This window comes from Gopherus flavomarginatus, chromosome 1 (genome assembly GCF_025201925.1).
Source record: "Gopherus flavomarginatus isolate rGopFla2 chromosome 1, rGopFla2.mat.asm, whole genome shotgun sequence".
Taxonomy (NCBI): Eukaryota; Metazoa; Chordata; order Testudines; family Testudinidae; genus Gopherus; species Gopherus flavomarginatus.
The window spans coordinates 26,484,442-26,505,077 of record NC_066617.1 but is presented as its reverse complement, the minus strand read 5'-3'; the positions used below and the strand labels follow the sequence as shown (position 1 = coordinate 26,505,077).

Genomic DNA, 20,636 nt, shown 5'->3' with positions numbered 1-20,636 from the left:
GGATGGAAAGTCAGTGTTTAGGCAAGAAGTACCGCAGCATATAAGAAAAAGAGCAAGCTTGTACTGGAGGAAATCATGTTTTGACAAATTAGCTATTAGCGATGATTTGCCTCCTAATTTTCATTTTTAGGGTTTAGCGTTTTGACCTGGGAGAAGGGAACGAAACCAATTCCTGCATGGCAGCATGTTCTGTCCCATTTCTAGTCCCAACATGGATTAGCATAAGCCAGTGGTGGGCTACCTGCGGCCCATGAGGGTAATCCACTGGTGGGCCATGAGACAGTTTGTTTACATTGACCATCTGCAGGCAGGGCCACCCAGTGGCCATGGTTCACTGTTCCCAGCCAACGGGAGCTGCGGGTGTCCATGCCTGCCAGCAGTCTATGTAAACAAACTGTCTCGTGGCCTGCGAGCGGATCACCCTGAGGGGCTGTGTGTGTCCTGCGGGCCACAGGCTGCCCACCACTGGCCTAAGTGATCTTCCAGTGAACCATTGAATAAAAGACTTCGCAAGAAAAACTACAACTAAATACTATCGAACTTATTCTTTACATTGATCAAGACTGCGTGTCTTCTGCTGCACAGGATGTAAAAAAAAACACTTACTAGTCCGATTAATAATCGCTGCTGGTAGTCTTCCTCTTGAAAAAGAGGAACTAGCCTTTCCTCTGAAATAAACAGAATTAATATCATTCAAATATGTGATTCTGCAGAATTAGTGAGAGACTTCAGGGACTCTGAGGAGAAACACAGGAGGCACAGCGTTCCCATTCCTAGACGGATTCAGACAACAGTGACGGAACAGAAAATTGTCACAAGGCAGACTTCCCCAGCTGCTCTAATATGGAGGCATTTGTGAAAAAAAGCTTATTCTCTTCCCCTCAGTTCTCTTATACAATAGCATCGCACTTTGTTTCTATAGCTCTTTCAATCTCTAAGACAAATGTTGCCACCACCATTAGCCCTTTAGAGCCAGCAGGGCCAGAAAACCCAGTGGTAACAAGAATACAAAATGCACACTGTTCAGATCTTGACATTTACAACTCTCACCAAGGGCAAACATCTGGGCGGGTTTGCTATACAACTGGTTAGAGCAAAGTACCCTTTGCACAGAATGCACCTCCTACACTCACAGCAGAACTCTTTGGCCTGGCTATTTCAGTTACAAATTGCTGAGTAAGGTGAATCTCAATATCTGACAGCACTCCCTTTAACTGCATGGAAGAAAGAGGTTACAAAATAAAAGAACAGGTATAGAATACACCAGGCAGAACCTGGCGTCTTCTGACTCATTACGAGTTCTTCCTGTCCTATGAGATCAAACTAACAGCCTGACTCTGCACGATGCTGAGCAGCTCCACGGACTGGGATTAGAGGGCTTCACTTGACATCTTCAAAAACTGGCCCCTAAATTTTTAAGCATTTCCCTTTAACCATCTTTTGCCTGCCTTGAAGTATATGTATTTAGCTACTCCTTGGGCAAGCCACCTAGCCCCGTCTACTTCACTTTCCCTATCTGTACAAAGATGGGTCTGGCTAGCCCCATTTTAAAATGCCTGGAGATCCATGGATAAAATGAACTAGGTAAATGCTCACTATTACTATTACTAACTAGAAAGTCTATAGGCACAGTTGAGGTTCTGACACGAATGAACTGTTCAGACAAGTGTATGGTTCTTAAAACAGCATCTTTAGAAGACAGGGCAGTGGTTGCAGCGTAAGGCTACAGAAGTTTAGCTAAGGCCACATGGGGTCCTAAAAGTCAGAATCCAAAGCAACGGTTGAAGGATAGGGGAGGTGATCATAATGTTGGCTAATGGAAGTTAATGTTGCCTTTATATTCTAGACGTGTTTGAATTTGTTTAAAGCTTTTAAATGAGTGACCAATACTTAGACTAGCACAGTGATGTGGGACTGCAGTCTGGAAATCTTGATCAGCTTGTGAATGGAAACCTGAATCACATGATAGAAGTGATACAAAGAATAAGAGAGGTCCTGAAAGACTCAAAATGCCTAGCAACGGAAACAAGAATAGCAACTTACGATTTGTCAATGAATTTTACGGAAATTAAGTTTTAACTAATTTTTAAACTAATAAGTAGGGGTCTTGAAGGTCATTCGATAGCATTTCTGAAATGATTCTGAGATGCTACTGATCAGCCCTGCTCAGCAACTGATTGAGTCTAGTGCCTTGTCTCCTCCAGGATTTTTCTACCATAATCTCCCAATGGTTGCAGCTCTGTAGCGGTAGCACAGTAGAAAGTTGATTTAACAATCATCTCTCTCAGGGGTTGGCAACCTTTCAGAAGTGCTGTGCCGAGTCTTCATTTATTCACTCTGATTTAAGATTTTGCATGCCAGTAATACATTTTAAACGTTTTTAGAAGGTCTCTTTCTATAAGTCTATAATATATAACTAAATTATTGCTGTATGTAAAGTAAATAAGGTTTTTAAAATGTTTAAGAAGCTTCATTTAAAATTAAATCAAAATGCAGAGCCCGCTGGATCGGTGGGCAGGACCTGGGCAGTGTGAGTGTCACTGAAAATCAGCTCGCGTGCTGCCTTTGGCACACATGCCATAAGTTGCCTAGCCCTGATCTGTCCCTTCCTTAAGGAAAACTCCTTATGTAGATAAAGCCTAGATTACTGTGTTTGTCTAGATCATTTTCAAACCTGCTCTTCAATCTCACCCAGGTCTCTTGATGCTGTAACTATACATCAGAGAGAGACTCTTTTCCTGCATTTTAGTTACCCAACTCATCCCTCAGATCCTCCAATGGCAAACAGGTTCAAAACATATTGGAAAATGAATGTTTCAGGCCATGGTATGTAGACTGTAACCATTTTAGCATCCCACCAAGCCACAGACTGCATCCGTGCATGTTTTCCTTACCCAAGTTCCATGCAGCAAGATTGGAAAGCACCCTAGGGAGGGAAAATTGAATTTAAATACTGCTTCAAAAGGATAGACACACACTGAAAAGTTACTTATCTACAAGCAGCTAATCAGATTTTAAATTGCATGTATTGGCCATGTTAAACTAGCTCAGTGTATTAAGGATAGTGGCATAAAATTAACTTAAACGTGTTTTTAAAGGAAGAAATCTTCATTTCTAATGTTCAGTCTTAAAGCCCAGAAAGCTGGATTCCCTGGACAGTTTTGTGGCCATCATCAGGAGTCCCTGATGACCTGGGCTGGCTGACACCTGGGTGACTTCCCATAGGTGAGGTGAATTGGCCAGGTATGTAATAACCGTGAGATGCACCCAGCTTCACAGCACTTTTAAGTCCAGAAAGGTCCACTTCAAACACAGCATTCCTTTAATCAGAATAAGGAAGGGTAAAATCATCAATATTTTACCTACTTTTTTGCATTCTCAAAAATATTCCTCAAATATGTTGTGGTTCTTCTTTCCTCTGCCTTCTACATTGAAAAAAACAGTTGCAGAACTATTAGAATCCTGCCACATAAAAGACCGATGAGAAACAGTGCTAGCTTTCCCTTCTAATGGGAATAATGCTACAGTAGTGCCTCTCAATCACTTTGAAAAGCACAACCTGCAGCTGGTAGAACTCAAGAAACCCACAGAAAGCTAGTGTAGCAGAAATCCAAGCCCCCAACCTGGTGGCAGATTGTGGAATTCAGATCCTATCTGAACCTATAGGTAAGAATGACAATCACTGACTGCCCTCCCATAAGTGCTATCCAATTTCCTCATCAAATGTCTAATGAGATGAGTTCCAGCAACTTAATTCTTTACTTCTGTATTCAGCTTTAAAACAATGCTCACATCACGGAAACATAACGATGGATGCTTATCCGATCTGTTCATTTACCTCTTCTGAAAGTAGCTTATACCATTCTCTCCTGAGCACATTGTTGTTGTAATGCAAGTGTGGCTCGGCGTACTTCGCACACTCTAGGTTTAAGTTTAGCTTTTCCCAGAAGCCTTTACAATTTTGAACCTACAAATATGTAAACGAAAGCATGAATACAAACTGCACAGTTGTAAAACTATCGAGTTTATTGCTCAAATGATGACATGAGAGAACTATGATAAATGCAGGGTTGGAAATCAGTCTTGGGTTATTGTTTTTTGAAGCCATTCTTCTACTGAGAAATTATTACTACTATTTAAGAAAGCTATGAAACCTCTTACACAAAGGTTCTCTTTCAGGGTAGTAAGTGAATAACCTGCCCGATTTGCACCCAGGGAATGTTAGCCAAACAATGCAGACACTTTGTTCTTTCAAAACTTCTCCCATTTGATATTTCTTTTCTTTGTTTGGCAGTAGCTTTCTCCTCCTCAGCTATAACACTGCATTATACTGGCACGCCAAGGTTTGTACCATTACAGAATTCCATTAGCACTTTTGTTATAGAATCCTATTTGGGAAGTTGATATAACAAACTCAGCCCAGAAAAAAAAAAAAAGAAAGCTTTTCCACAGCATTTTTTAAACCTTTGATTTTAACACTGAAATTGACTTAAAACCTAGGAGGGTAACAGGAAGAACCAAACATGTACAATTCTGGTTTCCTGTGCCTGTTTTTGCATCTAGAATTCCACACTGGGTCTGACTTTAATTTATTTATTTTAAATGGAAATTTGAGGCCATTATTAAGGCTCAGCAGCATGCACTGTACTGGACAGGACATAGAAGATTAAGACACTAATTTCTGGAAGATAGTTGAAAAAACCCACATTTTTAAACTTTACTCCTCTATTCATCTGCCTTTCCTGGCACACCTTTCCAACCACTGCCATCATCTTAGCAACACTTTGGGGGCACCAGCAGGATTTTGGCTGCCTCTGCCCCTTGCCATTTTCTTACCTTTAATAATTGGCACAGTGAAGTGACACTGTTTCCTAGCATGGAGCACATCTTACAGGAGAGAGTGACACATGAAAACCTGGCCTCCTTCCCTGCACTTTAATTCATACTCATATGGATCACTTCCCTTCCACTGTCAGTCACACAAAAATCCTGTGGCAACTACAGCAATGGCTTACACAGAAAACGAACATCAGGAAAATAACTTCAGGGAAATGATGTATTTTAGCTGCAGTTTAGCAGTGGGAAAGCAAAGAGAGGCACCAGCATCTTGCCTATCCTGAGCTGGAGACCACTCGTTCCCCACAGTATCGAATCTCTGGTCTAAGACTCAAAATATTTTGAATAAAACAGCACTCAATGGAAGATGAAGAGAAAAACCAAGAGTAAATGTTCTAAATGTCCTATTTGGTCTAGGCTGGGATAGCTGCATAGTCAGTGAAAGTAAAATCCTCCACTTTCAGTGGGTCAAACAAGAATTCATCTATCCTAGCACTGCAGGGTTTGTGTTAGACCATCAGATGCTTTCCTCCTTTCAGCCTTGCAGCATCCATGAGGCCCACCTGAGTTAATGTGCCCTCAGAGTCAGGGACCTACCTCCCAGGAGACCAGTCCATTATTCCTCCAGGTTTCTCTGAGGGCAGGCGTGACCATCCTTAATTGCTCTAATTTTTAAACAAACATTATAGCCCATTTCCCCTTGTATGTTGCATCTTCATTCAATATTGCATGGAACTGCTGCCCTGAGCAAACAAGCTGTTTTCTGTCCTTTGCCCCTTAACATTATTTCACATCTGCTTTTGAACCTGACTAGCTGGCTATTGGAAAATCCATCACACGTACCCTTTCTTTGCACAGCATCCAAAGTTCACTTGCCCTTCAGTAGTCCTATCTTTCTAGAAGCTACTAGCTATTTCTCCCCCAGAAGTCTCTGACACAAACCTATTCTCCATCAATCACAGCCTTAAATATAATAGTCTAAAGATTTCAAAAAAGGGGCTAGTGAGTTTGGTGCCAAACTGAGATACTTTAAAGGAGACTAATTTTCAGAAAGTGCTGAGCAACCAGTACCCAAAATCATTTCAAAAAGTACAGGCACATGTGACTATTCACTTAATTTCCTATTTCTCCAGTTGCACTGGAGATCAGGCATGACTTTGAAAGACAACCTACAATCCATCACAGAGAATTATGACACACTCCCACATAATTATGAGGAGACCCAGGCTAACTTTTAAAGTGTATAGTATGATTTAACTACACTCCCCAACTTTCGTGTGTCCTTAGCTGATAAAGGTCAGTCTGGGTTTTAACATAGTTTAATTAGGTTAAACACTTTAGGTTAACACAATTGACTGAGATTTTTGGTAGTAAATAAGCAAAATAACTAACTCTACAACATATTACTACGGTATTTTTTTGGCGTAAGTGTTACTGTCAGGCTAACGGTCAGAATATACGACAAGGATGACATCTAGTGACCACTTTAGATAGTTGCAGTTGCACAACCCTATGGATCTCCTGCCAGTCCCTCCTTGCATTGTTTTCAAGCCATACAAACCCTTGTTTAACATGACGGAAAGCTGCTTTTGTCTAGCGAGTCCATAACAAAGTGGCAGCTTTTAAGATTAAAATTTGATGCCACTGAAAACTAAAACCCGCAGCATCTTTTGATCTCATTTAAGATGTCACCAGGTTAAAATAAAGGATTGTTTGTTGCCTAAAGTCTTGGTTTTCTTTGGCCTGTCCAAAGAAAGAAACAGGGTCAGGCTGGGTGAGAACTGGAGGAGAGATCTCCATAATGCAGGTGGAAGTGGTGTTCATTCTGCAGGCTGCCCTGTATCACCAGACAGTACAGGATTAGTGGCCCAGCCTGAAACTGTATTACCACTGACGTCATTTTTCAGAGATGTCAAACCAAAGGTCCTCCCCGCTTGTGAGGGCTTAAAAACCCCATGGCCCTTTTCATAAGAGCAGTTGTGTCAGACTATATTTACCCAACATAGCGAGGACTACTTGCCTGAACTCCTCTTGCAGTTTTGAATGGCTACCGTGGTGCTCTTCACCGCCTATCGTACATATCTGTGTGCTACCATCTAACTGGTGGTGGAGGACGTATAACTAACTGTGATGAGAGGCATTAGGTAAATATGCAACAAAGCTCAATGCTTACTCCCTGCCTGCTCAGCAGGCTGGGTCACTCCCCTGTGCCATGAGACGGCCTTTTCCGATGCCTGCCCCCTTGCCGATTCTGTGTGCCTCACTCTTTTCTTTCAAATTCTCCAAGACTCTTCCTTCCAGTTAGCTTTCCAGCACAGACTTTTATCTCACTCTTCCTGACAGATTAAAACATGAGTGAGCATAAATATATTAACTTGTTCAAAGAAACTGATCAGATTTCTATGTAACACAAACAAACATATTCCATGAGCTTACAGTGGTGATCCTGGCCTCTCTCACAACCCCTTGTTCCCAAGCCTTGTGTTTGTTATCCCTTGGTAGGCTGCTGAATTTAGGATTCATTTTCCTACTACATGTGGCGCACCCTCAAATGGGAAGGAATTCCCTGGGAGCACTCAGAAGTTCACAAAGGGCATGGGGCCCTTAAATAGAAAGTTCATCAGGTCGGGAGATGTCATCATGTCCGTGAAATGCCTCATGCACCTGAGAGACTGCAGAAATAATAAATAAAGGGCCATGATTCAATTCTATGTTCTGGTTGCTTTTTCACTCTTGGGCAACAAGAACCACCTAGAACCCCATTAACTGGCCAGTGAAACCAGGTTTATGGTGGTTTTGTATCATTGGAGCAGTGTAAACAAGCCAGAACAGAGCACTGAATTTGACCCAGAGGATTTGTATCTTAGCATCACGTAAAAGTCAGAGCACCTCGCAGTCAAAAGCAACAGCAAATAAGTGTCTTTAGTTTAACTTTATCCTTCTTACTCTGTTTAGGATTGTAGACACAAGTAGGAAAGGAGTTTCACAATAGAGAACTGCAGCTGCTAAAGACCTTTGCTCCCAGAGGCTTGAGGTTAAATCTCAGACAAATTGAACAGCCTGCTAATTTTGACCTCAGTGAGCACATGCAGCACATGGTGACCAAAGATCCATCTCAAGACCTGATCTCCCAAGTGTCATTAACTCTCAGTGAAATCAATGGTAAGCAGCTAGGCCCAATTCTCCACTCACCCTGGTGTAAATCAGGAGCAATCCCACTGATGCCAGGAAAATTGGGCCCTTAGAGCCAGTTAAAAAGGAAATTTTAAACTAGTTCTGAGCATGTGGGGAGTAAGAGCACTTCTGACTTAAGTTATTCCATTTGACAATATTCTCAAGTTCCAGAGCAAGCTATATCCAGAATACAATTCCCACAAGAGACCTCTGCTCACATGCTGGGTTCCCAGCACTTTGAACATCACTCCTATGTTATTTGTCAGAGTGATTCTCCGAACATTCAGCACAGATCCTACTACTTTATTTGCCAGTGTCCTTACAGCCATGTTCTCCAAACTGCCAAGTGCTCTTAACCTTCATACAAAGTGAAGACTTCAGCTGAAGGCAGTTGTGGGTAGGGGACATGAAGGAATCATCAATCCAGCTTTCATAGCAAATACAGGAACAGACAGTTTTCCCCCTTTTCCTCTGCCAAAGACCATACCCCATTCAGCTTCTGTATGAGGAGAGATTACAAAGACTGGGACTGTTAAGCTTGGAAAAAAGAGGACTAAGACGGGATATGGTAAAATCATGAATGATGAGGAGAAGAAAGTAAGTGTTATTTACCCCTTCACATAACTTGAGAACCAGGGGTCACCCAATGAAATTAATAGGCAGCAGGTTTAAAAACAAACGAAGTATTTCTTCACACACACAGTCAACCTGTGGAACTCATTGCCAGGGAGTGATGTGAAGGCCAAAAGGATAATTGGGTTCGAAAAAGAATTAGATAAATTAATGGAGGCTAGGTCCATCAGTGGCTCTTAACCAAGAAGGTCAGAGATGCAACCCCATCACTGGGTGTTCTTAGCCTCTGATTGCCAGAAGCTGGTATTGGACAACAGGAGATGGATCACTCGATGATTGCCTGTTCTGTTCATTCTCTCTGAGGCGCCTGGCATTGGCCACTGTCGGAAGACAGGATACTGGGCTAGATGGACCATTGGTCTGACCCAGGATAGCCATTCTTATGTTCACCAGGTTCAGCTCCTTTTCCATACCCACCAGTACCCATACTATTCGTTTGTTTAGGTGAAACAGACACTTTTTCTGAACAGCATGGCCAGAGTGATCACAACAATGCAAGTGCAGGGTACCATGGCCAAAATGAAAGGAAAAATCCTGACCTGCTGGTGCTGATGAACATCAGGGATGTAAAATGTTAAACAGTACGCATTAGTCTTACCATTTAACCTGCTTTAACCGTTAACCCCCCGGCCTGCTGGCTGCCTGGCCAGAGCAGACCCAGCCACTTAATTGGTTAACCGTTTAAACAAAATATTTTTAATAATTTAAACGGTATTTACATCCCTAACGAAAACATAGTGACACCTCAAATGACCCCCATGAGAGGGGATGTACATTAGAAATCCCCCATGTCCCCAGTGCAAAGAAACTTCCCCCATGTTAACTTCGGTCACAGAATGAAGAGACATCAAACAAACGGGAAGGCACCTGGGCCAGAAGCCAATGTCCTTCCAAAAGAAAAGGGCAAAGACTTGAGAAACTACCGTGCATTTCTGAGCCAGCAAAATCTGTCCGGAAAATTCATGTTTCTAGCAACCATAAAAGCTACTTAAACTAGAGCAATTCTTTCTTCATCCTTATTTTCAGGCAACATGTGGATTACAGTAACGTTTATATGGAAAGTGACAACCCACACCCTTCCTACCAATAGCAACACCATCATATGTAGGGACTTACCTTTAATTCAGGTAAAGAAATGATGTCTGTTATGCATGTTACTCCAGGGATAATCTATAAACAAATAGAAGGAAATTAAAACATTAATTTTGTCTAAAAGATACAAACAGATATAACAAATTATAACATAAAAATGTGAAGATTTCAGATCATTTTCCTCTGGGCAGTAATCTAGCTACCCAAGACAGTGTATTCGTCTTTGCATAAAAGAAGTATGGGAACTATTTTCTCTCCGTGCTGGGATGAAAAGTGGTCTTCTCTGTCAGGATTAAAGTAGCTTGATAGATCTAGTATACAAGATAAACAGTCTCCAGGCGACACAGTGCAAAGTAAACGTGCATGTGGTGTTTGAAGTTTTAAGTAACTAACATTTAAATAAGCTGCCAGCTCACCAGAACTTTTGTAACGATTAGTGTTAATGACAGACAGTAGGCCTTACTGGAGAAGGCCGAAGACTGGAAAACTTTTGATTGGCTGGTGATTGTGTTACCCATGTATAGACCTGTCCAATGCTGTTTTCTCTATAAAACTTACATAATGGTAATACTCTCCAGATTGTTTACTTATTGCAAAGAACTGCAGGATCCTGGTGACTAAAGTTACTCTGCATCCATTATAAATACCACATAGGCACACAATAACTGGTATATTATTACATAAAAACCATAACCAGTGTAATCATTCATAACAGTTACATAAATGGAATCATAGCTGTTGTCATTGACATTTCATAAACGCATGTACCAAAAATAAAGACTCCTGAAAACCATGACACATTAAGTCTAGGTAAGATAAAACGGGTATAAAATAGACAAACAAGCCACTAGATCAGAGGTGGACAAACTACGGCCTGCAGGCCACATCCAGCCCACAGGACTGTCCTGTCTGGTGCTTGAGCTCCTGGCCGGTGAGGCTAGCCCCCAACCCCTCCCCTTCACCCTCAGCTCGCCATGCCCCCAGCACTCTGGGCGATGGGGCTGTGAGCTCCTCTCAGGCAGCACAGCTAGGAGAGCCACTGGCCTGCCCCAGTGCTCTAGACTGCGCAGCGCCATGGCTGGCTCCAGCCAGGCAGCGTGGCTGCCAGTCCTGCTGCTCTGAGCGGCATGGTAAGGAGGTGGGCAGGTTGGATAAGGGACATGGGGTCCTGGGAGGCAGTCAGGGGACAGGGAGCAGAGGGTGGTTGGATGGGGAATAGTGGGGGTTGGATAGGCATGGGGGCCTGTCAAGGGGCGGGGATGTGGATAGGGGTCAGGGCAGTCAGAGGACAGGGAGCAGGGGGAGTTGGATGGGAGTGAGGTCCCAGGGGAGCGGTTAGGGGTGGGAGGTCCTGGGAAGGGGTGGTCAGTTCTGAGAGGGACAGTCAAGAGGCAGATGGGGGCAGGGCCAGGCTATTTGGGGAGGCACAGCCTTCACTACCTGGTCCTTCATACAGTTTTGGAACCCCGATGTGGCCCTCAGGCCAAGAAGTTTGCCCACCCCTGCACTAGATCATCTTCCAAAAAGAATACATTTGCTTCCAAAAGCAAACAGGTCTTATGACAAATGTTAGAAAGAATAAAAACCCTCTCCCAAAGTTATTAGTGCTCGTAGCCGCTGATTCCTTACCCCATTCCAGTACAGCAGTGACGTATATGGCAAAAGTTTATCCAGCTTGCTAGTCTCTGGACACATTGCCCAGTATAAGGAAGCTGAATGCATTAAATAAAAAAAGAGAGAGAGATTTACAGAGACAAGGGCTGTATAAAGTTATAAGTCACGAAGAATAAGCTTTATAGTCTTCCTTTTTACTTGCCCTTTCCCTCACTAATCTGTCAATTAATTGTTTAGGGACAAATCCTGATGTTGCCACTGCAGCAGCTTCCTTAGCAGTGGAACCTGATATGACTCCACTGCACAAAGGGAGGAAAGGAATTCCAGATAGCTGTGCAGGGGTGTGTCAGCTGCTTAGCCGGGGTCCCTTGAACAGACACACAGGAGGCAGGACTCAGATAGGCTGGGCCAGGGGGTCTGCTGATATGTGAAAATGTCACAGGATACACCAGCCATTATGCTGAAGCAACCTTCCTGGAATGGCTCTGTGACCTGGCTGAGGCTAAAGGAGAATTACTCCTTCCCCTTCTATTCATCTGTCTGGCACACATCCCAGCTATTCGAGCCACCTGCTAGGCAGAGAATTTGGCGCATGAAAGGGTAAAATGGTAATGGATCTCTCTTCCTGCACAACTAGGTAGCTAATCACATTTGTAAAGATGTACAAATTGCGATAAAACCAGAATTGCCATGTACTTGTCTTCTCAATTAGCAACCGAGTACAGCAGTACAACAGCTGAGTCAACCAACCATGAGTATAATTAAAAAGATGAGGTAGCAGCAGGAGAGTTAGTTTGCAGTTGTGTGGCTTTATCTTCCGATGTCTCCCTTTAAGCAAAAATGTGCAGTGAGTAGTTCAACATGCAATGCAAAATAAACACCTACCAATGATAAATTCCTGTAAGGGGTCAAATGTAGAACATACTGACAGGTTCTCAGAAATCCACTGAATAATCTGTGAAAGACAAAAAATGGAGAGTTCATTACAGTTCTGTATTTAAAGCTTATGTTCAAATGAAAGACTCTGGAACAGTCCATATCAATGAACACCTTTTGCCTGCAGTTCAGTGCCTAAAATAGTGACACAGAGCTAAGTCAAACAATATTTTCAGAAAAAAAAACATTATACCCTTTAAACTGGAAGCATGTTGGGGCCAACCTGGTCAGCTTCTAGGTGCTACCACTATACAAATGTTTGATGGTAATAGTGACCCTGTCTTTATATTTGTCCTGTAAGGCACCCAGCACACTCTTTTTAGCACTGAATAAGTAAATATCAAGAAACTCATGGAATTAAGTTATATTCCTACCTGCATTTCCAAATCTGTTGTACTTCTGACATGTAGAAGAGCACAGTGCAGCGCCGCCAGTCTATCACTGTCCAGTTTGCTGTTCCAGAGGAATTGCATCAAGGAGCTCTCATTTATTCTTACAGTAAACATTCTCCCAGAGCAGCAGTCCCAGACAGCTGACTTGAACAGGGACTGGATGGAACTTTGGTGCAGCATGCTGATTCTCGCATCCTCACCTGAAGGGAGGCGGGTTTAAAGGGAGAAAGGGCTTTGAGTGCACATACGCTCCACTTACCACAGATTTCTCCCCTCTGCCACGTCTCATGGTCTCCAATGGTGAGAAATAATCCACCCCTCGTTCATTTTCTCTTCCCTCACATGCTTTAACTTCCCACCCCACCCTACGAGCCTGCTATTTTCAGAAGTGCTAAGCACCCACAGGTCCCTTTGAAGACCACGAGAGATGCAAGTGCTCAGAACTTCTGAAAATCAGGCCCTACCTGTCTTAGATTTTTCCCTAGGACAGATCACCATTGTGTCTTAGCACTTAGGGCAGGTCTACACTACCGCTTAAGCCAATGTAACTTACGTCACTTAGTTACAGCAACATAAGCACTGTCCACACCGGTACTATGTCAGCAGGAGATGCTCTCTCGTCAACATAGTTTCCGCCTCTCATGGAGGTGAAGTAATTAGCCAACAGGAGAGCGCTCTTCCATCAGCATGTGGCGTCTTCACCAGGCGCGATACAGCAGTGCAGCTGCACTGGTGCATCTGTGCCAATACAGCACTTCTAGTGCAGACCTGCCCTCAGTCTTCACTGCTTCCTGGCCATTGTTCTTGAAGCTTAAAATGACTGGATGGGATTCATTTAATGATATTCCTTAACTGCCTTTAGAAGCATCCATTCAGTAGTATAAGCAACTATCTCTACTGTCCAGGACCTCAGTAGCACACCAAATCCCTTCTATTTGGGGGAGGGAGAGACAAAGTATCTAACTCTTGCCTGAATTGGAATCACTATGGTAGATGGCTACCATTTTAATAGCAGAATAGAGTGAGTTAGTCTGTACCAATTATGATGCAGTAAGTCTGGGCCACTCAGAACAACATGCACACACTGTACTGGGCCATCCAAACAGCAGCACACGCCAAACTGCAACAACAGGGAGATTTTGCTTTGCAGTACTAAATTTAAACATAACCCAAAACCAAAACCATTTTGCATATACTGGAACTGATTCACCACTGAGTTACTCCAGTTTTCTCCAGTGTAATTCCAGGCCCACTGCATCAGAAATCACACCCACCATGCAGAAAATAAAATAATGCTTCCTACCTACCTCGGGTATTTCTGCAGGAAAATATTTACTTATATTCCCACCTCCACCCAGCTATTAGCTTCTTTTTGACATTGCTGCATATGTCGGAGCTGCACCAGTCCTAGCAGCCTACCTTTCTTTTACCCAAACAGAAAAATGGCCTTCTGTTTTCAAACAAAGGCCTTCTGTTTCCAAAAATAACCCATTTCCTGTAAAGTACTGTTATGTGGAAGTGAAATAATGAGCCTTTCAGATTTCAAAACAAATTACATTACTCTGATCAGGTGAAGGAAATGCAGATTTCCTCTCCCCACTCCACTCGTACATACATACATTTCCTTCCTCCAATTGAGTTTTTGTAAAATCAAATCTGCATCTCCATGTGAAATTTGAGAATACTGGAGCATCCATAAACATGCATAGGGGGATGGGAAATTATTAAACTGAGGCAGAGAATGCAATTCACTGAATGGTCTTCTTTCATTTCATAACATGCTAACAGTGAGTCATGGATGAAAGAAGAAAGTTCATCATTTCTTTTTAAAATTGAGTGTGCCAGAAATGTATGTCTTATCCTGCCTGATCCCTATCTTCTAGGCTTTTCAGAGAACAATGTACAGTAATGCAGATGTGAGGCCAGTAAAATGAACTTAATTCCCCTCCAAAGGGAGCTGAACATTTTCAAGCGTCTCCACCAAAGCCAACAATAAAAGAGATGCTAAAGACTTCAAAGTACTAAAGTTTTACTGTACCTGTCAGAAACAAATTATAGCACATCAGGTCAGGATGTTGAGTATTGAGGAGGTGTAGAAAGTGGCCAGGCAAATAAACAGCCACGTAATAGTCTGTTCAAAATAAAAAGAGCCATCAATTTGAGCAACTGTTAAAATATTTACTTTGGGAGGCTGGGACTTATGAATTCTCAGCCCAATTCTCTTTATTGGAACAGGTTATGTCTAGGAGATATAACAGGGTTGGTTAATAGCAGTTGCAGTGTTAACACAGGAAATACAAGCTATACATTCAGGTTTCCAGGGGAGGATGTGAAAGGCTCACGCCACTCAAGAGCGCTATACTAGTTGATCTCCAGAGAAGTACAGTCAACTTCAGAGGAAGTTGCTCACTGACAATACGAGGTATTGCAATATCAACTGCCAAAAATGGAAGTCAAGTAAGTTGCAAAATGTAGCAAATAACATAACTTATGAAGGGATGGGGGGGCTTTATGTCCCTCTTATGAAGAGGAGCGAGACCACCAAAAGGCTGGAGGTTAACAATATCTCTCCCTTCTCAAAGTGGGGAGAGGAAACAAAAGAAGCTACATTAGCAACCTACCAAGATTCAAAAAAGCTGCTTCCTTCACTTGTGGGTAATCTGTTCTTTGTAGAGCAACTGTAAAGGTTTTGCTGTAACCTGGAAAGACACACATGAAACATCTGTTATATGCAAATTATAACTATAGAGAGAGAATCCGGAGCAGTGCAAGTCTATCCAAACCACAGAACTTCTGAGATTCTTTGTCTATACTATGTTATATTTCTCATGGGATATAATAAATCTTCCTCCGCCTGGACTGAAACGCTAGTCTCTGTTCTTACCAAGGAGGGCTTAGAACTAATAGGTTAATTTTTCAGAGATTACAAAGCCAGAAGGAGCCACTGTGATCATCTAGGCTGACCTTCTGCATAACACAGACCACAGGACTTCCCTGAAGTAATTCCTGGTTGAACTAGAGCAAAACAACCAATCTAGATTTAATTGCCAGTGAGGGAAAATCCACCACAACTCTTGCTAAATTGTTCCAATGGTTAATTACCTTCACTGTTAAAAAGTTGCACCTTATTTCCAGTCTAAATTTGTGTAGCTTCGACTTCCAGCCATTGGCTTTTGTTATACCTGTGACTCAAGTCCATTATCAAATTTTTGTTTATCATGTAGCTGCCTACAGACAGTGATCAAGTCACCTCTTAACCTTCTTGCTAGCTTCACTTATACAGCTAGTTTTCAATGAAGTCAGTGAGAGCTGCACCTATGCCCGTGAAAATAAGGGCTGACCTGCGCCCCTAGACACTCAAGCTAGGAACTACCAGTTCCATCTCCAACACATGGTGCCTTATTGTCACAGATACAGAGCATCCGCAGCTCCAGAGCCCTGTGCAGACATAAAATTTATATCCATGGACGCAGCTGGGTGTACCGCCCCCAGTTCTGCCCACTGCACCGCGGGACCAGGGACAGCTACCGATGAGCCTGGTGCCTGCCCCAGTGGGCGAGGCTGGGTGCGGATGGGGAGCGGTACCAACCACACCAGAGGAGCTACTGGCGTGGGGTGCTGGGTCTCAGGAGCAGCGGCCTGCCAGGCTGCTGCTTTCGTGCTGCGGTTCCCAGTACAGCCCTGCAGCTCCGCAGATACCGATTTATATCTGCGGATATCCACATCCAGGGATATGAATTTTGCATCCGCACAGGGCTCTGTGCAGCTCCCACTGACTTCAGTTGCGGCTGTAAGTGCTCAGCGCGGCTCAAAGTCTGCCTGCATATGTTTCAAAGTGGACACCCCAAAATGAAGAACATGCAACTTATGGCCACCTATGGAAAACTGTGGTTTAAGTGTCTTGCCCAGAATCCCATTGGAAGTCTATGACAGAGATATATACTTAGCAGCCTAACTGCAGGCACCCAGACTTAGAAGTTTAGGTCAGAGTATTCTACAGTCTACAGCTTTATGTAGCTGTTTATTTTGTAAGCTAGTCTGTGACACTTGGTACAAAACGACACACTAAAATAAAGTAAGAAAGAACAATAGAACAAAACAGATTAACTGTACCTTTATGTAAAAAAGAAACTGAGTACGTGACCTCCTTCGGAATATCAGGAGCCTGACTACAACACAGACAAAAACTTCCTAAAAAAATAAAAAGAAAGCGATTGAAATGGAGGTTGGTTTTGTTATCAGACTTGTTCATTCAATAAGTTATGTCTGCCTTCGCCAATCCACTTTATATTTCTCAAAAGATGGATATCGGCTGCAGAACCCAATCCTAAACACTAAGAAAAAGCATCTTTGTTATCTTTAGTCTAAAACATTCTTAAACAACTTCCAAGACTATAGAAATATACATACATCAAGGTAATAGCTTCCTCTTAGCTAAAGAGGAAGAAGGCAAAGAGGTTGAGTATGAATAATAAGACAAGGAAGAGCAGGAGAAAATATACTGTAATGCAGGTCTGGATTCTGAAGGCTCAGCAAATCCTTCTAACTCAGAGAAACTGCATTTTTCAGCTTCTTGCTGTAGAAAACATTCTAGCACCATCTGAACCACTGTACCTACAGCAAGCCCAGATTTCTAGAGATTATCTATTAAAAGCTGCCAAGATGCAAAGCTGTAATTCACTGTGCAAAACAGAATACACAAAGTAAAGGTCTAGTTATCTCACCATTCTGCTGCAAGTGCAGAATTAACCCTGGCCTAAAGGATATTTGCTAATACCTTCTCATGCTTCAGAGAAATCCTGACTTTTCTTCCTTAAGTAGAGTGTTATTTCCTTGTTAGAAGAGAAATTTGTCCTTTCCATAAGCACAGTTCAGCCATGGTAAATTACTGTTTGTCTCAGCCTTATTCCCCCACCCAACCCCCATTCAGAATGACTATTTTGACCCTACCTAATAGTAGCCTGCCCTCCAGATCGGATAAGATAGGAAACAAATTAAACACCTTGGTCCTCTTACTTTAGCCAGTTACTTTTGAAATGTATGCTACAAGCAGCCCCAAATCCATGCTGGCCCAATTCAACTGGGAGAGCAGAAGAGAGAACTATGATCGTATATACAGCTGTTACCTTTGCCAATAATTTAGTGCCTAAAAAAATGTATTGCTAACAAAGATATTGCTGTCAAAAGACATAGATAAATGTACACATAGACACACACTTTTATAATGCAAATGGATGCACAGTACACTGCTCAAAAGCACAAGTATCCAACCTCAAGAGATTTCACTTTATTAAAAATGCCTAGAACTTCTGAGCACAAAGCTGTACTATAGCATTGCACCAGTAATGCTACATATTTGGCTGAGGCATTTAACTTTCAGGAGGGGGCAAGAGAGAGAATTTCCTCTGACTAAAATTCATGTTTGTTTCCAGAGTGCTGAATAGTTTTGGTAAGTTTGATAGAATTTTGCTTGGATATTTGAGGTACTGAAACATAAATAGATGGGGTGTTCCTGATCATTTGGGGCCTTATGGAACATGCAAAATTTTTAAAGCGGCAGCATAAGGCCACAGCAATAAGGTTGTGGCTTTTCTGGGCCTCTTCCAGTGCTGTTTTCTTGCCATGATCTCCCCTTCCACACTGCCAATTTCATTTTCACATGCTGGGAAGGACAAAGTGTGCTGTGGAGTACACTGCCCTATAAACTGCACAATTTGAATTGAATGTGCAAACTAATGATCCTGTATTCAGATTAATGCATTGCTGCATATGTATGCAAATATGATCAGAGAACTGGATGGCTCAGTAGACCTCTAAAGGGATACACGTGCTTTCATCTCTCAGAGGTTGGTAGTGAACAAGGAGAGTTGCCATCCAATGCTTTTCAGTGACTTAGATAAAGGGAGATTGGTCTCAGTCCAGTTGCAAGCAGACAGGTCACCACATCTGACACCATGTAAGCAATCTCAGTAGAGAGGCCAAAGACAGAATATAAAGTGACACATAAACTGAACTATCTTCTTGCCACAGCTGGTGGTCCCTGCACGACCGACACACGTTGCTAGTGGTCAAGTTGTAAACGGTACTGTAGTTTTTCTGTTTATCCACAGAACACAGAGTTTACACTCCAGCACTGTTCACAAGTGGTAAGTCTCACACAAAACACTGGGCCAAATTCTCTGCAGAAAGTAATGGCATAAATGAGCACAGCTCCACTGAAGTCAGTGGAAGTGCAGTCATTACACTGGAGAGTTTGGTCCAATTGTTTTTGAAGTGTGATCAGTAGGTTGTACATTCAGATATTTGATAAACTCTCCTCTTCCTTCTTCAAAAACAAAGAGGGAGAAGAGGAGAAAACGGGGTGGATGGCAGGGAAGATGGAAAGCCAGAAACAAAAACAAAAAACAAAAAAAGGAAAAGTTTAAAAATATAGTTTTGCTCATGCAACTCCATGATAAGATTTTAGGACATACAAGAGTCAGGAAATAGCAACTAGAAATCCTGCGACTTGGCAACTATACATTAAGACATTGAAATTACCATAGAAGGTGTCATGCAATTCCATATATGCATAAAGTTACATTTCCCTAGGAAACAAACTTTAATTTCTTGCCTTTTGTTCATGTAGAATCTCAACCATAATGTTGCATTAAGATACCTCCTGCAGCATCAGAACATCTCCTAATTCAAATACAATGCGTCACTGTACATAAATGTCTTGCATATATCCTGTGTCCAGACTCAATGCACAACACAGCCAAAGGAGAGTCATCGATATGCTAGCTAACAAATGGTGAAGGAGGAGGAGGAGATGGGTCTTTTATTCCACTTTATTGTCTATGTTTCTGAAAGATCAATAAACTAAAATGAAAATAAAATCTCCAAATTAAAAAAAAAAACCCTAATCACAAAGTTCATGAGACAATATCGATGGTTAAATAATCATTAACGCTGTTCAGAAAATAGAAAGTTAATTCTCAAACTTGTTTGATCTCAGCTAATTTGTAAGCAGGGCTTTTTGGGGTCTAGTGACATGCTATCTTGTTAGCGCTGGCTATGAGCAACAGGGCTACTTTTCTTCTGCTACGGAAGTTTGAGAGAGAAACAGTGGCTTCATTCAGAGCTGAGACAGGCTATGGTCACTAACAGTTTTTTATTAAATTGGAAATTGCATAGAATATTCCATTTGAAATTGTGCCAATTCTTTACTGGAAACAGTTTAAAACCGAACAAATAAGAACCATAGTATTAATGTTTTGTAGCCTCTGAAGTACGCTAAGCACTTCACAGAAGACACATTCCCTTCCCCAAAGAGTTTACAAAGTAAATTTTAGATGAATGAGAGACAAACAGCAGGGAGGAGGTGGGGTGATAAAAAAATGAGGTTACAGCAATAGGATCTTGCAGTACTCAGTTTATGCATGTGCGTGTAGGACATGTCTACACTATAGGCTTAAGTCAACCTACGTTAGGTCGACTTACAGCCACCACAGTAATTACTGCAGTGGTTCACATCCGCACAGCCTTTCTTCTGCTGATGGTGCATGTCCTCACCAAGAGCGCTTCCACCGACTTAAAAGGGCGTGCAAGGGGCGGGCCTGAGAGCCAGGACTCCCAGCCCTGCACGCAGCTCCCCGCCAGCAGCCCGGCTCCCCTCCAGGAGTTGGGCTGTCTCCCCCCATCTCGGCTCCCCACTCCCCGCCAGGAACAGGGCAGCTGCATTGGGCTTCTTGGCTTTCCATAGGGACCCCCACCGGGAGCGCCACTGCCCTCCCCCCATAGGCTCTTGGCTCTGCACCGCGACCACAGCTGCACCCCGTGGGGAGCTCTGTGCCTGGAGTCTGGTCAGCCACCCTGTTCCCAGCAGGAAGCCAAGAAGCCCAGTGCAGCTGCCCCATTCCTGGCGGGGAGTGGGGACCCTGGGGGGCAGCCAGCTCCCAGTAGGGAGATCTGCGCCTG

General features: G+C 42.8%; 1 protein-coding gene across 4 annotated transcripts in view; it reads right to left on the bottom strand.

Moving 5' to 3' along the window:
- The window catches only part of GSAP (gamma-secretase activating protein), a 65,343-nt gene that overhangs the window by 17,280 nt on the left and 27,427 nt on the right, over positions 1 to 20,636 (bottom strand). For all 4 annotated transcript variants that reach the window (XM_050936836.1, XM_050936838.1, XM_050936837.1 and 1 more), the window contains 11 exons: positions 16,791 to 16,868; positions 15,299 to 15,376; positions 14,716 to 14,808; positions 12,660 to 12,877; positions 12,235 to 12,304; positions 11,365 to 11,447; positions 9,760 to 9,813; positions 3,839 to 3,967; positions 3,367 to 3,425; positions 2,895 to 2,926; positions 607 to 668 (listed from right to left, as the gene is read on the bottom strand). In XM_050936836.1, coding sequence (XP_050792793.1) covers positions 607 to 668; positions 2,895 to 2,926; positions 3,367 to 3,425; positions 3,839 to 3,967; positions 9,760 to 9,813; positions 11,365 to 11,447; positions 12,235 to 12,304; positions 12,660 to 12,877; positions 14,716 to 14,808; positions 15,299 to 15,376; positions 16,791 to 16,868 — 956 coding nt within the window. The remainder of the gene's footprint in view (positions 1 to 606; positions 669 to 2,894; positions 2,927 to 3,366; positions 3,426 to 3,838; positions 3,968 to 9,759; positions 9,814 to 11,364; positions 11,448 to 12,234; positions 12,305 to 12,659; positions 12,878 to 14,715; positions 14,809 to 15,298; positions 15,377 to 16,790; positions 16,869 to 20,636) is intronic.